This window comes from Nuphar pumila, chromosome 7 (genome assembly GCF_984573655.1).
Source record: "Nuphar pumila chromosome 7, dmNupPumi1.hap1.1, whole genome shotgun sequence".
Lineage (NCBI taxonomy): Eukaryota > Viridiplantae > Streptophyta > Magnoliopsida > Nymphaeales > Nymphaeaceae > Nuphar > Nuphar pumila.
This window is the reverse complement of record NC_143255.1, coordinates 23854650-23880542: the sequence shown is the minus strand read 5'-3', so window position 1 is coordinate 23880542 and position 25893 is coordinate 23854650. Positions and strand designations below refer to the sequence as shown.

The 25893-nt window shown below is 35.3% G+C and overlaps 1 protein-coding gene across 2 annotated transcripts; it reads left to right on the top strand.

The window, feature by feature from the left end:
- On the top strand, positions 1-25893 carry UAH (ureidoglycolate amidohydrolase). 2 transcript variants are annotated; one of them, XM_090012117.1, is made up of 12 exons: positions 1-261; positions 2358-2443; positions 3045-3119; positions 13217-13345; positions 13945-14031; positions 14777-14979; positions 15064-15166; positions 16524-16615; positions 17755-17817; positions 18453-18693; positions 25424-25464; positions 25672-25893. In XM_090012117.1, the coding sequence occupies exons 1-12, from the start codon at positions 88-90 to the stop codon at positions 25767-25769; spliced, it is 1392 nt and encodes a 463-aa protein (XP_089868243.1). In that variant the 5' UTR covers positions 1-87; the 3' UTR covers positions 25770-25893. The 2 variants fall into 2 exon arrangements, with proteins under 2 accessions (XP_089868243.1, XP_089868244.1); XM_090012118.1 differs by lacking the exon at positions 17755-17817.

Sequence of the window (25893 nt, the reverse complement as noted above, 5' to 3'; positions counted from 1 at the left end):
CCTGTCTCTGTGTAAACAAGGTGAATGAATTCCGTGGATAACTGATCCACCGAGTCCCCACCCATCCCCTGCTCTTGCTCTCTCTCTATGGCTCAGAGGCACGCTTTCCTTTCGTTGGTAGTCCTCCTAGCGATAGTTGGAGCTCATGGGGACCCGACCACAAAGACAATGGAGGACTTCTCTGGTTACCCATCTGAATCCGATGCATGCGACGCCGACTCACCATCTTTCTACGTCGATAATCAATCCTTACAGCGTCAGGTGTGCAGCAGTTCAACACCCATAAAAGTTCTTGTCTAGCAAAATTCATGGCCTAAAAGTACCTTTGATGGAAAAAAATGTGGGAAAAGTTCATTGGAATATGTTCTTTAGCTTCAGATAATCTGTGTGGTTATGATTTGTGATCGAACCATTCATCTTTTATTATGTTGGTATGTGTCATTAGATGTACTGGAAAGGAAAGCTTAAGATTTGGGGTTAAAAAAAATACATGAGAAAAAAGATTTTCGGATTAAAAATTGATATAATTCACAGATTTAAATTGATACCTCCGATAAAGTTGGAATTGAATTGCAACTCAAGTTGTGAATATCCTGATGGATAAAGGATGCCTGCTGCAGCGCTGTGTATATGGAGGTGGAATTTGTTATGAAAATTTTATTAGGGACACGATTTCAATTTGTGACAGTGTTCGGTCATGTTATCTTATTGTATAATTGTTGTTGTTATGACTTGATGAGATGTGGTTCCAGTCATAGTGACAAACTGTTCTTTTTTGGGGTAAATATAGGCAGTCAAATTCTTGTGATATTTTAATTTAATTTAATTTATTTTCTCGCATTTTTTCGTCAAAAGCATAAAAAGTTAAATTAAAAAATATTTTAAAACCAATTTTTACAAAGGAAAATTAAAAATAAATTAGTTGAAAAGTTTAAAAATAATTTCTAGCTGATATTCACATTTTTATCAGTTGGGCAACATCTCGTTTTTTGAAAAAAAATGCCTATATTTTGTCACTATGGTTCCACTCCATAATCTAATGGTGGAGTCAACATCTATATGTAACTATGTCAATGGTCCAACAGCTTTCTTGTATAGAAAGAAAAGGCCGAAGAGCTTCTTGGGATTTGGGACCCCCTATTCCTAAACGCAGAAATTGTGAGTTATTATTTGACCTAACTTTAGCTTTCACGTAAATCAGTTTGCTTCTCCTTGTATTATAGAATCTTGGATTTATAACAGCGAGGCCGTTAACAATAACGTATAGCACTATAAGAGTGACTTCTCGTTTATTTTTGCTTGAGAATTACTGGCACATGTATATTTTGCTTTTCAATTTGGACTACAAACTTTGAAGTTTTGTACTTGACAATGATCAATACTAAAAGCTGACTTGTTTTGGCCACACAATTTAGAAGGAAATGTGGTTATAACTTCATCTTTTATGTTCATAAGTAAATTCCACATATTTTCTCTTATCTCATGCTCAAAGCAAGTTTCTCCTTACTAACATAAACCATAAAATTTGGTTGTATAATTACTTCATAAAATTTAGTATACAAGACTTGCATTACAGCACACTTCAGTGACTAAAAAACAATAAGAAAAGGAAAACAAGCAGTTGGAATGCATCTGTTAAGGTGAACACTAGATCAACTAAAAGGACAGAATCGGTAGTGTAAATTATGAGGATTAGGGGTCGCATGAATAAACTAGAAATCAGAATAGTGTAATTGTAGGTGATTTGGTCATGTTGCTATTACACAATGGAATTGTAGGTGATTTGCCTATCTATCTCCCTTGATAAAACTCAAGGGAGACAGTAAGTGAGGATAACAAAGATTGTGTAGTTGCTCACGTTTAGCTTTCAATAAATGGGGATACAACCTTCAAGGCTGATAGATAGGCAAAGGCTTGATGCTGATGACGATAACAAGGTTTAGCATCAAATAAAGTTCCAACTTTTTTAATAGATCAAGAGGTTGACTATTTCAGTATTTATTTTGGTTGGGTTAACTATCTTTGCTGAGTCACCAGTTCAAATTCCATTGGAGGCTAACCCTCCTTTATCGATGAAAAAGAAAAGTTCTATGCTAGTCTAGTATGGAAAAGGCTATTACTGATTTTTCTTATTAGCATGGTCATAGATATATTGCTTTTGACAATTTCTCCCGGAATCATAGAAAAGATTGGTTTTGCTTACTTGGGTTTCTATTTTATCAATGGATTCTTTCCAGATAAATTGTTGAAACTTGGAGTTTATGATATAATAGTTCTGCATTCTTCATAAGGATTCTGATGTTGATTATTATTTTATTTTGATTTCTGAATCTGATCATGTGAACGATTGTCTGTAGATTGACGAGCTAGCAGGTTTTTCAGATACTCCTGCCCCATCAGTGACTCGCATCATATACAGTGAAAATGATATTCTGGCTCGCAGGTAAAACTGGTGGATCTATTGCAAAATCTCCCCAACTAGTTACTTGGGTTTGTACATTGTATGTATAAATATGTCTAATATAGATATACATATAATTAATAGATTAACAAATTTCCCATGCATGCATGAATGCTCGCTTTCTGTATTGTATTGCTTACTGTATGTGGTTGCTGAGAATAACAAAAAATAGGATAGCATTTAGGCTGAGAAAGATTCTAGTGAAGCATTGATCAAATCTCAGCTGATTTCTCCAAGTCTTCTGAGTCAACCATGAAAGTGCTTATTTTAAGGAGAAAAAACTGAAGGTGGAGAGCTGTCCTTTCTGGTGTTGCTGCAGGGAATCACACAAACTGCAGTTTCAACTGTGGACTCGAGTTGTGCTGAGTCCCTGAGGACTCAACCAACTTGTCACGGGATGCAACTTTATGTACTTGAGGTTGAGTGTGAGTTGTCTACCTGGATGAATACTCACAAATTTTGACTTAGAGCTTACTGTTGAGTGAACCAAGTCCCAATTTGAGTGACTGAGTTATTATTGATACATTTGGTGATATTTCTTAATGTTTGCTGCTGCATAGTAATTTCTGAATTTCAATTATAGGTATATCAAGAACCTAATGGGAATGTCCGGGCTTTCCATTAGAGAAGATGCTGTGGGCAACATATTTGGTCGTTGGTGAGTTATGAACCTTTGTTTCCATTATCCAGTGATCAATAGTAACTGCAGGTAGCATGCCTGGTACGGCCATTCTTCTGTTGCGTCATGAAGTAAAACATTTATGTGGTGTCTTTCCTGTTAAAACACTTGTTTTGTAGTAGATAATAATGGATAAATGAGAGGCCTATATGCGCACATAAGATCTTCTAAATTCACATGCATGTCTTGATTATGAATTAAATGAATAATTAAGTAGATTCATACACATGTATGCATGTGAATTTTTATTAAGATCAAGTTCTATGCGGTGGTGACCTGGCCACTTAGTTTTGTTTGGGAATGACCATGAGCAACCTGTTTTCCTTTATCTATCATTTGGGAATGACTATGAACTACCTATTTTCCTTTGATCTATATATCCTTCTGAACTTGTCCTAAGACCTATATATAATGCTTACATGCAGGTGCATGCATGTAAATTATAAATGAACTAATAAGTAAATAGAACTAAATAAATACATGAAATAAATCAATGCATATGAATTTTATCAATTCATATTTTCACGAAAAGGACCTTTCAGATTCTTGATTTATATCTTGTGGTGACTTGGCCGCTTTGGATACCATCAGAACTGGCCTATTTTTTTTTGACATATAGTGTAATGAAAATAGCGGAAGCACCAATAATCCAAAGATCTCTTTAAAAGAGTCAAACAAAGAGCCAAGAACACAAGCACGTAAAGTGCACAAATAACCCACTAAGGGGTGAAGTGCCTAAAAGGCAAAAAGTATTATTGAAGAGATAGACAAAGTGGGCTGAAAAAGCCTTACAACACAAGAGGGAGAGCCCTCTTTTTATAGAGGAAAAAAGTAGGAGAGAGAGGGACTACTTGGGGCTCCCTTCTAGTCGTTGGGGTCATATTAATGACCGTTGGGGCCCCAACGACTAGATGGTGGGGCCCCTAGTGGTCCAAATTACAAGGTTTAAAAATAAAAAGAAAAATAAAAAGGAAAAAAACCTAAAAGTAAAAAAGTATAGAATAATTACAAAAATACCCTTATCGGGTATTTGAATGTAAAATGAGAAAATAAAGAGTATATATATACATATATACATATATACATATATACATATATACATATATATACATACATATATATATATATATATAAGTATATGTATATATATATTTATATATACACATTTTAACAATATAGATCCTACCGAACTTGTCTAAGACATATATTGGGTCAATTCATGTGACTCTCTTATGTGTCCTGTTAGATCCATATATCACTCTGTAGCTGATGTTTGATACAATATACATCGCATATCTGGTGCCAAAGTGTGTGAACAAGCTAACTCAGTTGAGCACTAGCCTGGAGAGGCTCGTCTTAGTTATGCTAAAGTGTCCCAACTTCAGCTTTATTGATCCTGTTCGAGATCAGGTAGTTCAGTCATGGGGATGATGGTGATTTATTTGTTTTTAATAAGAAAAAAATGGTGAACAGGTAAAAGGAGGAAATAGAATTCTTAGAATGAATACTTGATGCTTGAGTACTACAAGAATCTTATACCACTGGCATAATGTGTGCTCCAAGTACCTTCACGGCACTTGTTAACTTTACCAAATGGCATGGAGATTATGTGTTTCCTCATTAATTATCATACACACGTATACATCACTGGTTAAGCAAACCGCTGCTATGTGGGATGAGGATTTATGATGATGTTTCTATTTCTTTTGTGGCAATAGGTGATATTTCTTCTCACTTATATTGCATGATTGTTGTTTATTTTTATTATTTTTGGTAGTGTCTATCTGTTGTTGGTGCAATTGAAGTAATAATAATAATCACAATGATAGTGATAATGATGAAGATGATGGTTCATGTGGGGTCACCATATTACTTCAAAATATGTGGCCACCAGCAAAACTTACTCTCTCTCTCTCTCTCTTTGTGCAACCCAAAATTTCAGATTGATTTGAATAATAGATGATTTTTGCATGCATTTAAAATCCTAAACCACTGGAGATAGATATTTATCATTTATGGGACCAATGACCCAAACCGGTCCACCTAATTTAGTGGCCCAATTCAAGTTCTGGTATGCTTAGATATGGACCTCCAGAAATCATGTCAAGGTTCAGCCGGCTTTGGACCCAAACAAACCTGACCTGATCTCATCAATGTTTAAGATGACACCTGTAAGTGTGAGCATCCATGCATGCACATGCATGTGTGCATTTAAAATAATTGTGAAGCTGACATCAACAGATATATGGATACAAAGAGTGGGTGTTGATCCCTTGAGGGTGAGTCATAGATGTTAAGTTGTATCATATATGTATCTACATACATAGTATTGTTAAATTATGTATATATATATATATATATATATATATATATATATATATATAAGTATTTCTCTTTTTGTTTTCTTGTACCCCAAAAACCCGAAAGGGGTATTTTGGTTAATCCCCATGTAATCCTTTTTTCTTTTTGTATTTTTCCTTTTCTCTCTTTTTTACCTTTCCTTTTTCTTTTTTTCTTTTTTGTTTTACATATTGTAAGACCACAAGGGGCCCCACTCATCTAGTCGTTGGGGCCCCAACGGTCATATTTATGACCGAGATGGGAGCCCCCTTGTGGTCCCTCCTCTTTAGTTTCCTCCTCTATAAATAGAGGAGGCTCTCTCTTGTATTTGCATGGGTTTTTCACCCTCTTCTTTCTTTCTTCAATAATATCCAACTTATGACTTTTATGCACTTTTTCCTTTAGTGGGTTTTGTATACACTTTTAGTGTTTGTGTTCTTGGTTCTTGGCATCACTCTTCTAAAAGAGTGGTTTGCTTTATTGGTGCTTCCGCCCTTCTCATTACATGGTATCAAAGCCAGGTTGGTGATCATGCCTCTCTTCTTGTTGGTGCCTTGGGATGCGTGCCTCTCAATTTTGTTTGAAGAAAGAAAGGCTATTTTTGCATTCATGGAGCACAAATCTAAAGTGGAGCTCTCTTTTAAGCTCAATGGATCCAATTACTTCATGTGGGCCTCTGCTATGAAAAATCATCTAAGAGGTAAGAAGCTTTGGAATTTTGTTATGGGAACTACTCCCGAACCCTCTCTTGTTCTCACCAAAAATGAAAGTGGAGTTGAAAAAACTTTAGATGGTGATGAACGCATCAAAGCTATTAATGATCACTAATCCAAAGTAGAGGATTGGGAAAGTAACCATGCCAAAATTTTGGCATGGTTCATAAACAATGTTGACCTCAAAAATTGTGCCAACATTGCTAAATTTAGAAGAGCCAATGAGGCATGGTTATTTCTTAAGGGTATGTATACCCAAAAGGATCTAGCTAGACAATTTTTTTGTCAAGAAAAAATTAGATCTACTAGACAAGCAGATATGAGTGTTCGTGACTATTTTATTGCCTTAACCCCTCTTTGGGATGAGCTTGCTCTTCTTGAGCCTAAGTGGGTGGCTTCGGAAGATGTTGAGTTAAGAAGAGAACAAATTGAAAAAGAACATTTCTTCCAATTTCTCTATGTGCTTAGATCGGAATTTGAACAAGTTAGGGCATCCCTTCTTCATAGAAGTAAAGCCTTACCTATTGAAGATGCTCTTGCCGAAGTATGCCAAGAGGAAACTCGTCTTGACATAAGTATTAAGAGTGATGAAATTTTGGCCGTTACTAGGCCCAGATCAAATGTAAAAGCTTATAGACCTCCTTATTTTAACAAAAATAATGGATATAGAAAGAGAGTAATTTGTCACTATTGTAATGAACCGGGGCATATTAAGCCGGTGTGTCCTAAGCTTAAAGGAAAAGTGGCCACGGTTGGAGAAAATTCTCCAAAGAAAGAAGAAGAAAATATCAAAGGAGGAGATATCAAAGAAACTCTTAGCCATATTTCCGAAGTTTTCCAACATCTTCTCAAAACTACTTCATCTTTAACATCGGGAGCCGCCGTAGCCTATTCTTCATCACCTCCAGGTATGTGGATTCTAGACTCCGGTGCTTCTTTTCATATGACATCTCATAAAAACTCTCTTTCTAATGTCTTTGCCGAACCCATATCCTCTTATGTTTCAACGACCGATGGGACATCTTTAAAAATCGAAAGTATTGAAACTCTTGATTTAAAAACCTCTCAAAATTTTTATGTTCCTAAAGTAAGAGTTGTTCCAAAAATTAATCTAAATATTTTTTCTGTATCTCAAATTACCGATCATGGATGCCAAGTCTCTTTCTCACCTAAAGATTGCACCGTGCAGGATCTCTAGTCAGGGAAGCTGATTGGGCAAGGCCATAGGAGGGGCGATCTTTATTTTATGTATTTTTTGACTCTTCCGTCCAAGTCATTTTGTAACTTTGTAAATGACAAAAGTATTGAAGTTTAGCATGAGAGACTTGGTCATCCAAATTTTGTTAAAATGTCTCTTTTTCCTTTTTTGGACAATACTTGTAAAGTCAAACACATGACTTGTAAAGATTGCATTTTTGGGAAATCTAAAGCTATTCCATTTCCTCAAAGAAATTATGTAACCACTCGGCCATTTGAAATAGTTCATTCTGATGTATGGGACCTTCCCCTATTTTATCCAAAGGAGGTTTTTCATTATATGTGATCTTTATTGATGATTTCACTCGATTTACTTGGATTTACTTCCTAAATCGCAAATCCGAAGTTTTTTCCTTTTTCAAAGAATTTCATACAATGGTTAAAAACCAATTTCTAGGAAACTTATCCACCCTTGGATCCGATTCGAGAGGCGAATATATCTCCAATGAATTTCAAATGTACTTAAAAGAAAACAGAATTTGTCATTAACGTTCTTGTCCTAACACTCCGCAACAAAATGGTCTTGCGGAAAGAAAACATAGACACATAATAGAAACCACAAGAACTTTACTTGTTTCCAAGAATATTCCCAAATCCTTTTGGGCCGAAGCGGTTCTAACCTCAACATATTTAATCAATAGAACACCATCTTCCGCTTTAAAAAATCTTTCTCCATTTGAAAAACTTTATAATATGTCTCCCGACTACAAAAGACTAAGAATTTTTGGATGTAAATGTTATGTTCTAACTCACAAAAATGATAAACTTTCCTCAAAGGCAATAAAATGTATTTTCTTAGGTTATGGCGAAAAACAAAAAGGCTATCGATGTTTTGATCTATTAAATAACAAACTCTACGTCTCAAAAGATGTTACTTTCTTAGAAAAAGAAAATGGTTTTTCGCATAAACCAAATGAACATGTTGATTATTCTTTTTTGTTTGACTTATTGCCTCAAGAAACAAACATAGATGATCATGTTGAAAATATTGAACCTTGTGAAGAACATATTGAACCCCCGGTTAATGAGCAACATGACCTTCATGAAAACTTAAATGAAAACATACCAAATCACACACAAGTTTATTCTAGGAGAAATGAAAGTAATCCTCCTTTCGCTCTTGAGAAATTTTCTCAAAATGAGTCAATTGAAGAATCCTCTCAAAGAAGATCAAATCGTATTTCTAAAATACCTAATAGATTTGTATCTTATGATTCTTTTTCTCTGAATTTTTGAGCTTGTTTGCTTGCTATTCACTCTCTCTATGAACCATCTCATTATGGATGACATGTTGCACTGACAAATGATTAGTTTAGACTATTTAGGTGGATAATACATCACGCCTACACAGTTTTAATGTAGAGAATTGCGTTATGATTGCCTAAGTGAATATAGCATACCTGTATAACATGATTGATAAGTATCTTGAATTTGATTGAAATGTCTTGAAGATATGTGCGTGAGTTATATGCTAGAAAGGTCGAATGCGATGTGCTTTGAGATAAGAATTGTGAATGCATATGATGATGCAATGATCTGAATTGTCTTACATGCATATATAACTTGAATCCTGTGAATTTAGCGAACTACGTAGGAGTTACATATGTTGATATTTAGTCGATTCATATTATGTAATCTGCGTGTTCTCATGTGTATAGAACTCATGCTTTGTTTATGCATGCTTTGAGGTCTTATTTGAGGAATGCAATGTTCCTAGTGGCAATGATACAATGCGTAGTATTATATGTTTTTGTATGATGTAATTGAAATGCCACGTGATAAGAAATGTTGAAGGCATGCGATAAATGTTCATGGTTCATGGAACCTTATTGGAGAAACTTATGATCTTGTGATTTGTTTTACCAGGTGAAGTGATACGATGCAGATTGCTGATATGTGTGCTTGTGCCCATATTGGTGGCTACTGACCCCAAGAGCGGTCAATTGTTCGGAGCAGTCGATTTATTGATGCATGTATCACTGGGTATGGTATCTGTTGAGGACCTGATCTCCAAATGATTATCTGCGAGGGTTTGTATGATCAAGATCTGGTAACCGGCTAGAGTGGTAGATTCTCTGTGAGGATGTACACTATCCACGAGCGGGTAGCCGCAAAGACGGTGAACTCCTGTGAGGAAGTGTATGGTCCAAGACAAAGTATACCATCTAAGGCGGTGATTCTTTGTGAGGTTGTACATTTCCCAGACCAGGTGATCCGACGTTGATCTTGTTAATTATAATAGTGGCTATCGACCCTGAGAGCGGTCATTTGTGTTGATGTGTGTATCACAATAACTTTTATTGAATATGACATTTGTTGAGGATCGGGTTCCCAAAGGATTCTTTATGAGAGTATGTATGATCAAGACCAGGTGACCCGGCTAGAGCGGTAGAATCTCTGTGAGGATGTACATTGTCCACGAGGGGGTAGCCGTAAAGATGGTGAACTCCTGTGAGGAAGTGTATGGTCCGAGACCAGGTATACCATCTAGGGCGGTAATTCTTTGTGAGGTTGTACATTTTCAAGTTTTGGTAACCGACTAGAGTGGTAGATTCTCTGTGAGGAGGTACACTGTCCACGAGCGGGTAGCCGTAAAGACGGTGAACTCCTGTGAGGAAGTATATGGTCCAAGACCAGGTATACCATCTACGACGGTGATTCTTTGTGAGGTTGTACATTTTTAAGATTTGGTAACCGACTAGAGTGATAGATTCTCTGTGAGGAGGTACACTGTCCACGAGCGGGTAGCCGCAAAGACGGTGAACTTCTGTGAGGAAGTGTATAGTCCAAGACCAGGTATACCATCTAGGGCGGTGATTCTTTGAGAGGTTGTACATTTTTCTGGACCTAGCGATCCGATGTGGAACTTGTGATTTTGATTACCATAAAAAGTTATGGTGAGCTGTGATGATCTTCTGAGATTGATTGGGATAGCCAGTTATAAATCTATAGTTTTGGCTTTCTGTTTTAGCATAATTACATGCTGAACTCAGATGTGAGAATCAGATCTTATTGATTTTAGATCATGTTTTGGACCTTCTATGGAAGGGTGGGATTTTTTGAGAAAGTATGACGCCTTAAGTGAGTCATAGCAGGTGACAGTTGGCCGCGTAAGGCCTAGAGAGATGAGAATAAATTAAGGTTGTTCAGGACAAAGAGTTTGTTAGAAATAGTGAGAGCGACAAACGATGACCTGATAATGATTAAATGCAGAAACCCCGCTCTAGGAACGAAAACAAGCTTATTGCATGGTAGTTCACAACTTACGATCAAATGAATCGTCATGCTACGTTTGACAGTTGCGCTACTTACTTGCTTTGAACTGCTTACCTGCTTGAACTGCTCACTTGTTTTGCACTACTTACCTGTTTAACTGCATATCTATTTTAAACTGCTTAGCATATTGAATTAAATGTACTTAATTCAGTTTCCTATAGTCTCTTTTGTGCACCTACTAGTTTTTCGCGAAACTAACCCATTCTATGTGTACAGGTGATGTTTAGGTACACCACGGGCGATGGCGCGATTGCAAGATGGCTTCAAGACTTCTTCTGCCTGCTCTTAGCTCGCATCCTGGACATTTTTGGGTTTTGTCACAGATTTTCCTTTGGATATTCGAATTTGGTGAGTTTTGGTTCTTTTAGCTAACGTGCCCAAAGTTGTCAGCTTGCCTTTCTAAATTTAACAAAAGAATAGTCTTCCGCTGATTTCATAAACAAAATCTGAAGGAAAGAGATTTTTTCTAGTCCCTTGCCTGTTTTCTGAAAGGTTCGCAAGTTTGAAATTTTGGGGCGTTACAATCAATGCAAAGATGAAAATCGATGATGAGACACCCTTGAAAGACCTTACTTCTTATCAACAGATGATTGGGGCCCTTACCTATTTAACCATCACCCGTCTTGACATTTCTTATGCAGTGCATACAGCAAGCCAGTTTCAACATTTTCTTATAACTGTGCACATGAGTGATGTTATTCACATGATTAGATATTTATAAAATTCTATCTCTAAAGAATTTTTTTTTGTCTTCTTCTCTACTTAAATTAATTGCATATACTGATTCTGATTGGGAGGAGATCCTAATGATAGACACTCAACTACTGGTTTTTGTGTGTTTATAAGTGATTCACTGATATCGTGAAAATGCAAGAACCTACGTAAGGTGTCTCTATCATCAACAAAAACTGAATATCGCGCCATAGAATGGACACTATGACATTTGAAATTGTGTGGTTGAGAAAATTAATGGAGGACATGGGGATGCATAAGGTGTCTCTATCGTCAACGAAAGCTAAGTATTGCCCCATGGACACCTCGACATCTGAAATTGTGTGGTTGAGAAGATTAATGGAGGACATGGGGATGCATCTACAATCACCTTCAAGGTTGTGTTGTGGCAACAAAAGTGCCATCTACATAGACGAAAATCATACATTTCATTAACGTACCAAGTACATCGAGATGGATTGCCACTATGTTCGTGAAGAATATCTCAAGAAGACTATTATCCTGCCTTATGTAGTATCGGAATTCCAGCAAGCTGACTTCTTTACAAAAGCGCTTCCATCTCTCCGGTTTCACTTCTTACTTGACAAACTTTTGGTGTCATACCTTAAGTTTGAGGGAGAGTGTTAAGTTGTATCATATATATATATATATATATATATATATATATATATATATATATATATATATATATATATATATATATATATATATATATATATGATCATATATGCATATACATACGTAGTATATACATATAAATATATATATGATACATTGTTCATATCATTGTAATAGGTAATGCCCAATAGAGGTATTTCAGCCTTTTCACTGTATAGGCTGTGCCCACTAGGGGCACTAGTGTCTTTGTATATTTTTTGTTTCCTTTAATTTTTGTTTGTTTTGTAAATTCTTGTTTTTGTAATGGGCAATATTGTCATTGCCTAAATATAGTTGTTGGGAGATCCCAACAACTATATTGACTCTCCTTTGTGTATATATAGGGGTGCTTCCCCTTAGATGGGTATTGTTTTTTTAAGCACCCATTCTCTCAATAATATTCATTATTTTTACTTGTGATTCAAGCCCATAAGTGGCTTATGTATGAGTTTTGTATTGACCCATAAATGGTCATTGTGTTCTTGTATTCTTGTAAGCCCATAAGAGACATCTATTTGTATTTTTTGCTCCTTCATTACAATGGACTGGTTCATTGCAAATAGATAGGTCTTCAAGTCTAGATTTTAAAATAGTACCATGTGCAAATTATAACAGTGTAATTTGCATTAGATTGGTAAATGTTGCATGTGTTCAACTGTCCAACTAAAATGCACAATGGTAACAAAATCAGGTTTGCTCAAATGGGTAAGGTTTAGCCTTTTGGTAGTTCAAAATCCATCGTTGGTAGGCCTAAGAAGACTTGGATGGAGATGATAGGAAAGGATATGAATGCTTTGAACCTCAGTGAGGACATGGCATTGGATAAAAATGATTGGAGGAGAAGGATTCATGTGGAAGACCCATAATGATTTTCTTTTTTGGTTCATATCGCCGACCCCAATTGTTTTGGGATGAAGGTGAAGTTGTTGTTGTTGTTGTTGTTGAGAGATGGTATTTTTGTAGACCCTTTTAGTATGTGGCCCATTAGGTGGAAATTGTCTATTATAATTTAAAAGTTCTATGCTCTTATGGTACCATGGGCCTATTTGAGTAATAACAATGCTGAGGAATTTCTAATTATTGCATGATGTCATTTGCCAGGGAAGGTTCTGATCCTGAATTAGTATCTGTTGCAACTGGTTCCCACATTGATGCCATTCCTTATTCTGGAAAATATGATGGAGTCGTTGGAGTTTTGGGTGCTCTAGAGGCAATTAATGTTCTGAAAAGGTCTGCAACATGTTTCTGTCCTGGTGTTACATGTCTTTTCTGCAAGGGGAAATTATTTCTGCTTTATCTGTAAAAGAAATTGATAGCTATTCATTTCTTAAGTCCACCTTCATGCATTTGTGAGCATAAAGATGGTCTTTTGGGAATAATGCTCATTTTACTGAACTTCTATTTATAAAGGAATTAATAGTGGCAATATATGCTGAGTATGTCCATGACATTGACTTGTGTTTCCCAGCTTGTACAAAAAATTTGCTTTACCATGAATTATTCTTGTTAATATAAAAATAATTTAGCTTGTGCTTGCTTCAGTGACTATTTTTGAGAAAGTTTCCTTCCTATAAAATTTTTCTAATTAAATAGAAAAAGTTTCCTCTACTCTTTCCAAATCTTTGATGTGTTTCTACTTTCTCTTTTTTTGCTTTATCCTTTGATTTTTTTCCCACAAAGTTTCTTTTGTTCAAGATCACCAAGGTTCTCCCAAGAATAACAATCAAGTTACTAATGAAAATAGATGAATGAAATGATGCCTGTCATTCCTGGACTATGTTTACATTATAAATTATTTGTATCACGATTGCTTTGTTCTACTTTTGCAGATATGGTTTTCAGCCTAAAAGATCATTAGACGTGATCATGTTCACATCAGAGGAGCCTACCCGGTTTGGCATCAGCTGCTTGGGAAGGTACTTCTTAACCATTACCAGATTAATGTCAAGAAACTTTCTCAAGTATGAACATTGTTTCTTATGAAACCTCCCTGCATTGGTATGATATTTAGCTTGTGTTGTAAGTCTTTCATACTTGCTCAGGACTAGACAATGTGCCTTTCGTTCTAAAGTCATGTCAAATGGACATTGCTAAAAGGACATTAGATTGTTAGACAGTCTATGTAGCTTCCCTTTCAGAATAGTATATAAAGGGACACAAGATCATAGTAAATTGGAGTATCTTTGACATGGTTCTAAAGTTTTGGCAGTCAGTTTTTGAAATACTTTAGTTGATTTTATATTGAAACGTGATGCAATACAGGGGCGTAGCTAGGGGGGGGGGGGGGGGGCAGGACTGGGCTGTAGCCCAGTCCTGCCTCCCGAAACAGTTAATTTTTTTTAAAAGCCCAGTCCTAGCCCAGCCCTGATTCCATATGAAATAGATTTTTATCCATTTTTGTAGCCCAGCCCTGACTGCAGCAAATAGTTTGATTTGTCCACATGAAATAAATTTTTATTAATAATTGTAGCCATTTTTTATTTTATCTAAAAAAAAAAAATTTTCGGGGGCGCTGCCCCCGACTATCGCACAAATAAATTTTTTTTTGCTACACCCCTGTTTGCCCCCCCCCCCCCCTCACATGAATCCTAGCTACGCCCCTGATGCAATATATGCTTCATCTTGTTTAATCTTAAGTTACTAATGTATAGATTTGGACAGCCGCCTATTGGCAAGCGATGAAGCCCTTGCTCAAATTCTGTTGGACACTGTTGATGGTCATAATACATCATTTATTGAAGCTGCAAGATCTGCTGGTTATGCAATGAACCAAGAGGAATTATCGAGTGTATTTTTACATGATGGAAGCTACTCTGCTTTTGTGGAGTTACATATTGAGCAGGGTCCTATACTAGAAGAAGAAGGTGAGTTTACATGTGAAACTGAAACTTTTAGTTTATGTATACTTGTTTTTGCTAATTATTTAATGCACCACCTCCGAAACTCAGGTGTTTCTATTGGTATTGTAACTGCAATTGCTGCCCCTGCAAGTATCAAGGTGGGTTTTGAAGGAAACGGAGGGCATGCTGGGGCTGTATTAATGCCATCAAGGTGAGTATGCAATACATGTATATGTGCATTACACATGTAGAACAAACATAGATGTACATTGAAGCAAGGTTGCCAGACTAGGAAGCAAAAATGGGAAATGATACGGCAAGCGGAAGCGAGAAGCGATGCATTTTAAAATATCTAGGAAGCGGGAAGTGAGGAATAAAAACAATATAATAATTGAATGGGAATTGAAATGGAACACAAATAAAAAGTAAAATAAAAGTGACTATTCTTAAATTTCATGATTTTTTAGTGTAAGAATTAAACTTTTTAGCAAAATCTAAAAATAATGATTGCCAATTTAGAGAAAGCACATGGAAGTGAGTGATAAGCGTGAGAGGAAACAAATAAAAAACATGAAAAGTAAAGTGAGAAAACATATAAGAATAGATGAAACGTTTGGAAAGCATAGGAGAAGTGTGGAAGAATCGAGATTACCAACAAGTTTCAGAAGCGAGTATCGTGCTTCCGAAGCGAGTTTCCGGGAAGTTGGCTTCCCACCCATCTAAGAAGCTTCTGGCAACTCTGCATTGAAGTAAAAGAAAGAAAGGGAAGGCATGTCATATGCAACACGCGGAAGGAAATAAAGGCCATGCTGGGAATGCGGCAATATCTGTGTGTGTATTTATACATTTGTATTGTAATTGCATCTTTATGGCATCATCCATTCCCATCATTACCTTCACTTCCATGCATGTTTTTTTGTGGTCATAACTGTATATCACCACGACCATTTGTGAATGCTTCTAGATCTGTTGAGGACCTATTCTTTAGCTTACTAAAAGTGAGTCCCACAAACGGCTGCCTTTGCCATCTGAAAATAAGTATGACAGAAATTTCTAGGATTGCTTGCTTTGTATACAGTTTTGTAATAAAAATTATGCACAAGTGATTCCAAGCAACCTAGTTTTGTACCATCTGCTTTTTAGAGTTAATGGTTCAATTAAATGTGTTCTCAAATTATTTGTTGTTAATATCTTGTAAATAGAATGGTGGGATGATTCAACATGATTAGCTTTTAGATTATCACTTGAGGATTCATTTGTTTGGCATTACCAGGTTAATTTTTTGTATACTGTCTTGTTGGAAATCTCATTGAATGTTAGCTGATGTTAAGTTCACACATCTAGTCCTGTATATTTTCCTCAGCAGTTTCAATCATGAGAACCTGCCTCATGCATGCCTCTGCTAATAGCTGGAAATTGATAAACTTGTCTTCTACTTTTGAAAAAAGAACAGACTTCAATACAAACTCACTACATGCTATGCATGGTTCAAGCTTTGTACATCACTTTTGAATATTTACATTTATGGTGAAGTTGTATGTTGAGATCATTGACATCATTGTGAACAGAAATGATGCTGGATTGGCTGCTGCAGAGTTGGCATTAGCTGTTGAGAAGCATGTGTTGGAATCTGGATCATTGGACACTGTTGGTACTGTTGGTATGCCAACAAACTTTTCTATTTGGTTAGAGGTCACGTTCTAATTTCACCATTTGCCTTTTCTCCAATTATTTGTTAAATTATTAATTTTTTTCCTTTATTTCATAAACATTTCCTGAGAGATATTGGTAACGCCATGAGATTTTGCTTAATAACATGAAATTCATTTTGTTTTCATTTTCAGCCTCCAGTAATCTCATTCTATCTGGTTTAATTTAAATCATCTTCTTATTAAGAACATTAGTCTCTTTATCTGTGCCAACCAGTTTCACCTTAGATAGTTAGATGCCTTTGTACATTCAAGCATTTAACTTGGACCACCCTTTTCAAATCAGTATTCACCAATCACGCCCACCACAGAAAAAAGGGTAGATGGCACTTTCTTTTCTTAGTTCATGCTATAATATTTTCAACCCTTGTTGCAAATATGATTTGCCTAAAATATTTTCCATGTAATTTCTGTATTCTCTTATTTTCATTGCACTTGATATGCAGTAGCATTCATATTGCCTTTTCTGTCTTTATTATCTGATTCCTTTAATTTTTAAACCCCTATGATCTTCATAAAGATGAACTACCACATCTATGATTTGGATGGGGTCAGTTATTCTTGTTATCCAGAGCATATCCTCATTGGTAAAGTTGATGATACCACCAGTCCATATTCTGTGGAATTCTAAAAGTTGGAATGGATGTTAAGATCAAGATTGGCAAAGAGGGAAGCGGAATTGAGAAGCAAAAGCAAGAAACAAGGAGTTTATAAGTACATGTGAACTCGGAATTGAGATGTGATTAGAAAATATTAAGATTTTTTTTAGACTGCAATAAATAACAGTGCATCCCTTTGCCAAATCATGATCCTGTGTGTGTGTGTGGTTTTTTTCTTCTAAGCACTCGGGAAGCCTGTTGTATCTTTTTCCTTTTCAAAGTTGATATGCTTGTCTCCAAATACTTCACATTTGTTTTGAATGAGGTTGACAAGTGATCATGAAAAATTAGCCATTAGTTTTTTCAGTTTTAAGGAAGCCAAGGATACTTATGTTGCCTTACCTGGCAAACATGTTCAATAATATTATCTGATAAATTTGGATTTCTCTTTTATTTGTCTTAAAAAATATCATTGTCATGCTTATTGCAAGGCATCATTGAGCTTCATCCAGGAGCAGTCAACAGCATCCCAAGCAAATCACACATAGAAATAGGTATGCATCAGTTAGTTATGGTATGCTAGATTTTTTGAATTGTTCTTTCTGGCTGCAAGTCGCGTATTTTCTTTAGTTTAGATTCTTATACTTTAAATCTCTTGAAATGACTTTGATTATGCTTCTTCTCCATGTAATATACATCTAAGTATTCAAAGTATTTACTTACATGTGGATCTAAGTATTTGGTTTTCTTTGAGACTTCTTTTTCTAACCATGTTTAAACTCTAACATGGGTAGCATTTTTCAGTATCTTGGCAGACTACACCTACTACTGCATCAGAGCAACACCAGAATGACCTACCTACCTTGCACCGACCAGACCCCCTGACTTGTTATAGAGTCCAGGCCATATCCACCCTGAGAAAAATGCAGAAACCATGTCAAATTAAGCTTTGGTATATTGGATGTTATCGCCATCACATTTTTATTCATCTGACCAAGGCCATTGTGTTCAAAGGATGTTCTATGATTAAAATCTATGGGAATATGACACATATTGCATGAATTTACTTTTGATAAGTGATGAATATTTTCAGGGGCCAACTGCAACACCCTTTTCTCCTAGGGAAAAGATATGTTTCAATTGTTTATATGTTATTTTGATTCATATTAATAATTCCTTTATTTTCCAGACACACGAGACATTGATGAGGGAAGGAGGAATACTGTTGTTGAAAAAATTTATCAATCTGCTAATAAGATATCCAAGAGACGTGGAGTTAAGTTGGCAGGTTTCCATATTGTCAATCAAGATCCACCAGCTCTAGCTGCAGAATCAATAATTGCTGCAATGGGGCTTGCATCTCAACAACTGAATCTTAGCTCTAAACAGATGATCAGTAGAGCCTACCATGACTCCCTGTTCATGGCCAGGTAATGTACTCTGCAATGGAGGACTACATTGAGATTATAATCTGAGATGGATTATATGTCATTCACATAATTCTACAAATTTTGATCAGTGAGTTGTTTGTTGGACCTAATGTAAATATATATATATATGCTACAATTGTCTCTATGTACAGTGTACAATCGACCTGGGATCTCATAGTTTCATTTTTGTTTTACTCAACCTGATGTCATAGATGCGTTCAGCATGGTTGACATAAGAGGGATCAACCCTTGGATCATGTTCTTCCCTTAGTTGTTAAAAGCGGTGCTTAGGCACCACCTAGGCGACCTAGTGTAATATGTCGCAAATTGAGTCTAATTTTTAAATTTAATAAATATGATTTTTAGTAAATCAATATATTTTTGCTGTTTGAATTAATATATATATATATATATATATATATATAATTAAGAGTTTGTTTAGAAAAGGCTTCTATTTCCATAAGGAAATAGAAGACTTTCCAAATTTGATAGGGACATCCCCTTTAGAAGAGGAGTCCTTTTATAAAATTGGTGAGAGCTCTCTCTCCCAATATCAATTTTGACAGAGAGAGAGAGGGCTGAAATCGTGAAAGGGGAGAAAAGAGGGCGCAGAGAGAGAGAGAGAGAGAGAGAGAGAGAGAGAGAGAGAGAGAGAGAGAGAGAGGCTGCAGCGTCATCACCTTCTTCTTTCTTCATGGTTCAGTTCACAGCAGCTCACCAAAGTACGGGTCTTTTCCTCTTGGGATTCAATAGGTAAGGGACTTGGTTTAAATCGAATCAACATGGGTTTAAGAACAACGTTGAAATTGTGAATCTGTGTACAGATTTAAGGTGTTCGATTCTTTTAACCCCATGACTGTCCTTACTGATTTGGGTAACAATTTCTCAATTTGAGTTTTTATGAACCTAAAAGATCTAGTTTGCTTTTGCTGAGATCGATTTTGGTTAGGATTGTAAACTGGACATACACATATATTGGTGTGCGTCTCTGTTCTTGAACTAGGTTTCATGCTGGGCTGTAATCAGAATCTGTTTGTGTTGGGTTTGATTTATTTGGCCCATCTTTAATCTGTGTTTTTCATTGATTTTCGTGTCTATGGTATGTATATTGCTTTGAAAATTTTGTACCTAACAAGAACAAATCTAATTATTCCTTGGTTTATGTTGGATCAGAAATTTCTGTACAGAATTTTGTTTTGCTATCATACTTTTTTGTGCTTAAACATGATTAGATTATGGTGTAAATCTGAAACTTTAACCTGCATTTTTTTTTATCAGCATGCGACTGTTTGCATAATGAAAACAGTCTGACGTTGTTCAGATCATGAACAGACTGGTTTTCGTGTGCTCAGATTTTTGATTTATTGACTGGTAGTACAACGATGCCTGCATTAAGGTCTGGTATTCATAAAAAGGAGGAAACTGAATGTGTAAACAGTTTATGATCGATGTTATGTAACTGATTTCACAGTCAATTTTCCAGTGCATAAGTGGAAACCTGAATGGTCCCCTAGTTCTGATAACACACCACAATACTGGAAAAATTTTGGTATATATATTTATCCTCCTTTGGGTAAATTTCTATACTAAACAGAATTAGTTTGCTGGTATTAGGAACCACATGGGGGCTGACGCTGAACCATGCTGGTCAGCATATCAGATCTTGGTTATATATATATATATTGGCTTTGAGCTTTGGGGCTTAATAAACCTGTTTTTCATTAGGCACTGTTGAACCTGTAAACCTGATTTTGGTTTTATTATGACAGTCTGAATCAGTTGGGTGAACCCTATTTCGGTTGGCAGGGATCGGGTTTTACATCCATTTGTTTTTAAAATATGATCTGTTAAATGTATTAAAAATCTGATTTAGAAATTGGTCAGTTAGAACATGCATTCATTCATATGCCATTGATGTTGTACTGTGAACACAAACTTGTATATCTATATTAATTATTGTTCTCCTAAATATGCAATGCCATTTAAGTTTTATTAAACTGTGTGGTTGTTATGTGTGGACCACCGATGGGCCTTAGGAGGCCAGGCGCAAGTGTTGCTCTTGAAATAACAAGTTTTAAATGCATTGCAAAACTGTTTTATAGTGCTCTTGAATTTATTACACTTTTGAGATTGACAGGGCAAAGGCCTAAAAGTGTTAATGCATGCTGATTTGTATAATTGTTTTTGTGTAAATAACCTTTAATTGATTAAGAATAGTAAAAGAGACCAAACAATGTAGATTTTTTTTTCTTGGTGTCCCTCTGAAAGGGTGAGAACCTTGGATGACGGTCATGGGGGACCGTGAGGATACTAAACGTTGTGTGCATTATTTTTCCCAAGAACCCAATGTGTGGTTCATGTTTCCCAACCACAGTTGTAGGGAACTCTCGTCACTTTGCTTGAAAGTGGTGTTGTTAAACTCAACTGTAGTTATTGGTATACCGTAAAAGTGGTGTCAATGGATATTGATTTCCTTGTCATCCTGACATTAGGTGTTGATTCCTGACGTTGGTCGAGGGACATGTGTAGGATACCACTGGAAACTGCCTTGAACCTTGAGAATTTGACCCGTTTTGAGTATCCACGGGTTTTATACAAGTGAGAACTTAAATTATTTGCATTAAGAAGAGACATGCATTAAAAAGCAATACTGATAATTAAAGTTAAAAAAATCATTCATGCATCCCTAAATGTTTAATAAAACATAAGATTGCTGGTTGTTTTTATGTGAACTGCTTATATTGCAAGATTTTTCTGAATATGTAATATTTGTATAACCCTCTTAAACTTATGTTTGATTTAATTTATGCTAATTTTCTTACTGTTGGATTTTGAGAGGGTCTCGTTTGAGAACTTCAGTTTATACTTCATTTTTAGAAAACGTTTTTTAAGTACTGAGCCACAGTAATGGAGGGACCAACTTGCTGGTGGGATCGAGGATTATGTTTTTGGTGACCCGAATTCTGATTAGTTTGAGAAACTTGTTGAACCCTAAATGAGGACTTTTTAATTAAATTCAATTCAATTTAAATTCATGCTTTGATTTATTCTAAGTTTGGAATGTTTGTTAGGTTGTGTATATTAAATCTGTAATATGCCCAAGGTCTCTGAGATATCTGTTCGCACTATTTTAAAATTATTTATTCATTTAAAAAAACAAAATTTTGCAAAATTTTCGAGAGTCAGTTTGGGGTCGTTACACCTAGGCACTGTTAAAATATATGTATGTGTGTATATATATACTTATGTATAAGTATATATACATATATTCATATATTTATTTTTCAGTCTTGTAATAGTTAAATGCCCTATAGGGGCATTTTTGTCTTTTCACATGTAATAAATACTGTTTATTAAAAATAATATTTATTATTATTAAATTTTTTTATTTTTTCTGAATGTAATTAGGGTGACCATTGGGGGCTCTATGATCATTTAAGAGTATAAAGTCCCAAGGGTCTCCCAACGGTCACATTTGTGACCGTTCGGAGCTCTCAAGGGTCTCCCTCTCTTGTCTTGTTTTGTGTATAAATAGGCGTTTTCTCTCCCTATTCTTCCTATGCGTTTCCCAAGCATATATTCAATAAATAATCTATTTTTTACTTGCTTGTGTTACCCTTTGTTGGCTCTTTGTATTGTCCTATAGTGGACTTGCGTTTATGCACTCTTGTGCTTATATTGTGCCTTCATGCCTTTGTATTGTCCACTCTTGGACTTTTATGTGCTTTTGCACTTTATTCTTATCATTCTGCATACTTCATTACATGGTATCAGAGCCATAGTGCTCTTGGTCCTTTGGGAAAGTGGCCATTAAAAGATCATGATTATGGGATAACATTCAAAGTGTTCGTGGTGCTTACGGAACTCAAGGTGGAGGGGCTCTTTCGTGTTTTTCCATATTTTCTCTTCCTTCTTCTATCAAGTTAAAATGGAGAATGAACAAAAAAATAGATCTCTCATTCAAATTGAATGGTTCTAACTACATGTTGTGAGTGTCCTCTATGGAAAATAACCTCAAGGGCAAGAAGCTTTGGGGATACGTGATGGGCTCTATTCCGGAGCCTCAACTCAAACTTATTAAGTTCGAAGGAGATGATCGAATTAAAACCATTGAAGATCATCAATCCAAGGTAGTAGAAGATTGATAAAGTAAACATGCGAAAATGCTTGCATGGTTTATGAACAATGTTGAGCTCAAAATATGTGCCAACATTGCTAAATTTCGTAAAGCTAATGAGGCATGGTTCTTTATGAAGGGTATGTATACTAAAAAAGACCTTGCAAGACAATTTTTTCTACAAGAAAAATATATACCATCAAACAAGGGGACATGAATGTTCGTGATTATTTTAGTACTCTTGGTCTTCTATGAGACGAGTTATCCCTTCTTGAACCCAAATGGATTGCTAGTGAAGATATTGAGCTAAGAAAGGAACAAATGAAAAAAGAGCACTTTTCCCAATTTTTACATGGGCTTAGGCCCAAATTTGAACATCTTCTCTCCTCCATCAATCTAAACCTTTTCCTTTGGAAGACACGGTTGCCGAAATATGCCAAGAAGAAACTCATCTTGATATGATTAATCTGTTTTGCCAATATATAGTATATATATAATTTTTACTATATATGTCTATATTTCACACACATACAAATATATATATTCTCTGTATATAATAAGTCTTTTCAGTTATATTATATAATTTGTTTGTCTGTATCTTTTTTCACATGTATATAATATATGTCCATTTATGTATAGTTATTATACGAATTTTGTGCGGATACAAAATTAAAAATAGAAACATGTTACATGTATCTGTAATATATATAACTGGTTTTCGCAGATATATATAGGAAAGGGAGACCTTCCAACCAAAAGAAGGTCCAAAGTCTACAACCAACGATGATCAGACGACTCCCCTTCTCCAATGCTTGAGCATCTCATCTATAGGACCTTATATATTTGTTCTTTATAATTTATTTAGTAAGAAATATGATTTACATGAAGACTTTAATACATATTTGGGAAAAACCATCTCTTTCTCAACAATGTCTTTGTCATTTGATCCAATAGCGTTCCATTATTAGATAGGAATAAATTTGATAAATACTCATAACTCTCGGATAGAGTATTAGAACGAAAAGATCCATTAGATAATGAACTATTAGTATCATAATCATGTTTTTTGAAACGTAAAAAGTCTCACAATGCATTTAAAACTTTACAATACAAGGCCGTTGATTTTTAAAAGTTTCAAAAACACATCTAAACATCGAAAAATCATAATCCAAAACATGTCGCTCACTAAATGAATGATAAAAATCCAATATGTAAAGTCTGATCGATGAAAAACTCGATTGTTAGAGAAGAAACACCATTGATTATCATCGGTTGTAAATTTTGGACCTTCCTTTGGTTGGGCGGTCCCCCTTCCCTATACACACACACACGGTTATACATACACTATTTTTGTTCATAACTGTCTGTTTTTATGCCATAGTTGCTTCATTCATAATTGTCTTTTTTATAATATATTTGCTGCATTCAGAGTTTGTTTTTATGTTATATTTACTTCATTCATAATTGTTTTTATGTTCAATGTTATGCAATTATACGAAGTTTGCGATATGTTATATTGAAATACACACTTATACTTCATTCATGGTCACAATTGTTTCTGCTTGTTACTTAAATTTAACAATTTATTCTGATATTTTTACTTTTTTCAATGTTTTTCACGCCTAAGCCTTTTAGGGGTCTTCCGCATAGCACTTTTGGAAACTAAGGTTCTTCCAATGAAAAAATGTAATTTTTAAGTTAACAAGTTTTGGTGTGTTTATGACCATCAATTTTTGGATCACCAGAAAAACCTGCTCACATTTCAGAATCAAGTGATCGAAACAGTGATCCCTAGTGAACAAAGCATGGAGATCACATCTATAGGGTTGAAATTTGTGAAAAAAATATAAAAAAAGAGATTTGCTAGGTCAGTTGTTCTTACAATCACAATCATCTGTAGCAAATACATGTATGTGTGTGTATTAGTAGGATGGCCCTTCCCTTTGATGATGGAGGACATCCAGAGTAGAACTAACAAAAAGAGACTATTTTGGAAAACCATGTAATAGTGGTAAATATCTTGTTCAACCGTACTGGTTAATCAGCATATACTGTGATATTTATGCTCTCAGCTTCTCGCCAGGTTTCAAGTTCCTTGTTTGTTAAAGTAGTTGTCTAACAAACAACATTTTGCTAGGTAGTTCAGGTGCTTACACTAGATGTAGCTTAATCTTCTGGAGATTGTTTCATGCACCAAGATGCACTAAACTAAAATGATATGACCATAGGTTAAAACCAGAAATTTCTGCATCATACATCTTATTTCTACATATCAATTCATTGCATTTTCTGCAAACAAAATTTTTGTTCACACCTGACCTTTAACCATTCAAATTCATTTAAATGTTTGGTTATTAATATAACATTAAGTAGTGCTCATATGAGGCCTTGAAATAATCTTGCATTTAGCTTCTATGACGTTTTTAGACATGGTGGCATTTCATTGACAAATTTCGTGGTGTATACAAAGTGTGTATCTCATGCACCTGGATAAGAATATGGCCATAGCAACTCTTAAGTCATGAAGCTTGCTATATTATTTTAATTTTTACCGATTGTCTGATATTTGTAGCTTAATTCCTTTCAATACTAACTATAAATATTTTCTTGCAGAATGTCTCCAATGGGCATGATCTTCATTCCATGTTACAAAGGTTTTTCTCTCTTAGTCTTCTTTCCCTATTCTTTTCTATCCCCTCATTAAAATTTATCTATACAAAAAATTACTTTTGTCTTCCCTGTTTATCATACGAAAGTAATTGTTTTTTTTTTTATAGTGAAACAAGCTACCTCAGGTAGACGAAGATTAAAATGACAGTTTATTTCTTGTTTGATTAAGCACCATTGATTTGTGCATGCAGGTTACAGCCACAAGCCTGAAGAATATGCTTCCATTGAGAATATATCGAATGGGGTGAAAGTGTTGGCTCTAACACTAGCAAAACTATCTCTAAGCTGATGATTGTCAGATTTTAAAAGCAAGCTGTGAATAATTCAGTCAAGTTCATAAACTTGATGTTTATAATTTTGTAAAAATGATGGTTACACTGCCTTTTCAAATTCTCAAAACCTTGATGTTTTTA

Excerpts from the sequence above, each read along its gene's own strand:
- UAH (XM_090012117.1), top strand. The coding sequence starts at position 88 with ATGGCTCAGAGGCACGCTTTCCTTTCGTTGGTAGTCCTCCTAGCGATA. Across the intron at positions 17,818-18,452 it reads CAAATCACACATAGAAATAG|ACACACGAGACATTGATGAG; the intron begins GTATGCATCAGT and ends TTTATTTTCCAG. Across the intron at positions 25,465-25,671 it reads CTTCATTCCATGTTACAAAG|GTTACAGCCACAAGCCTGAA; the intron begins GTTTTTCTCTCT and ends TTGTGCATGCAG.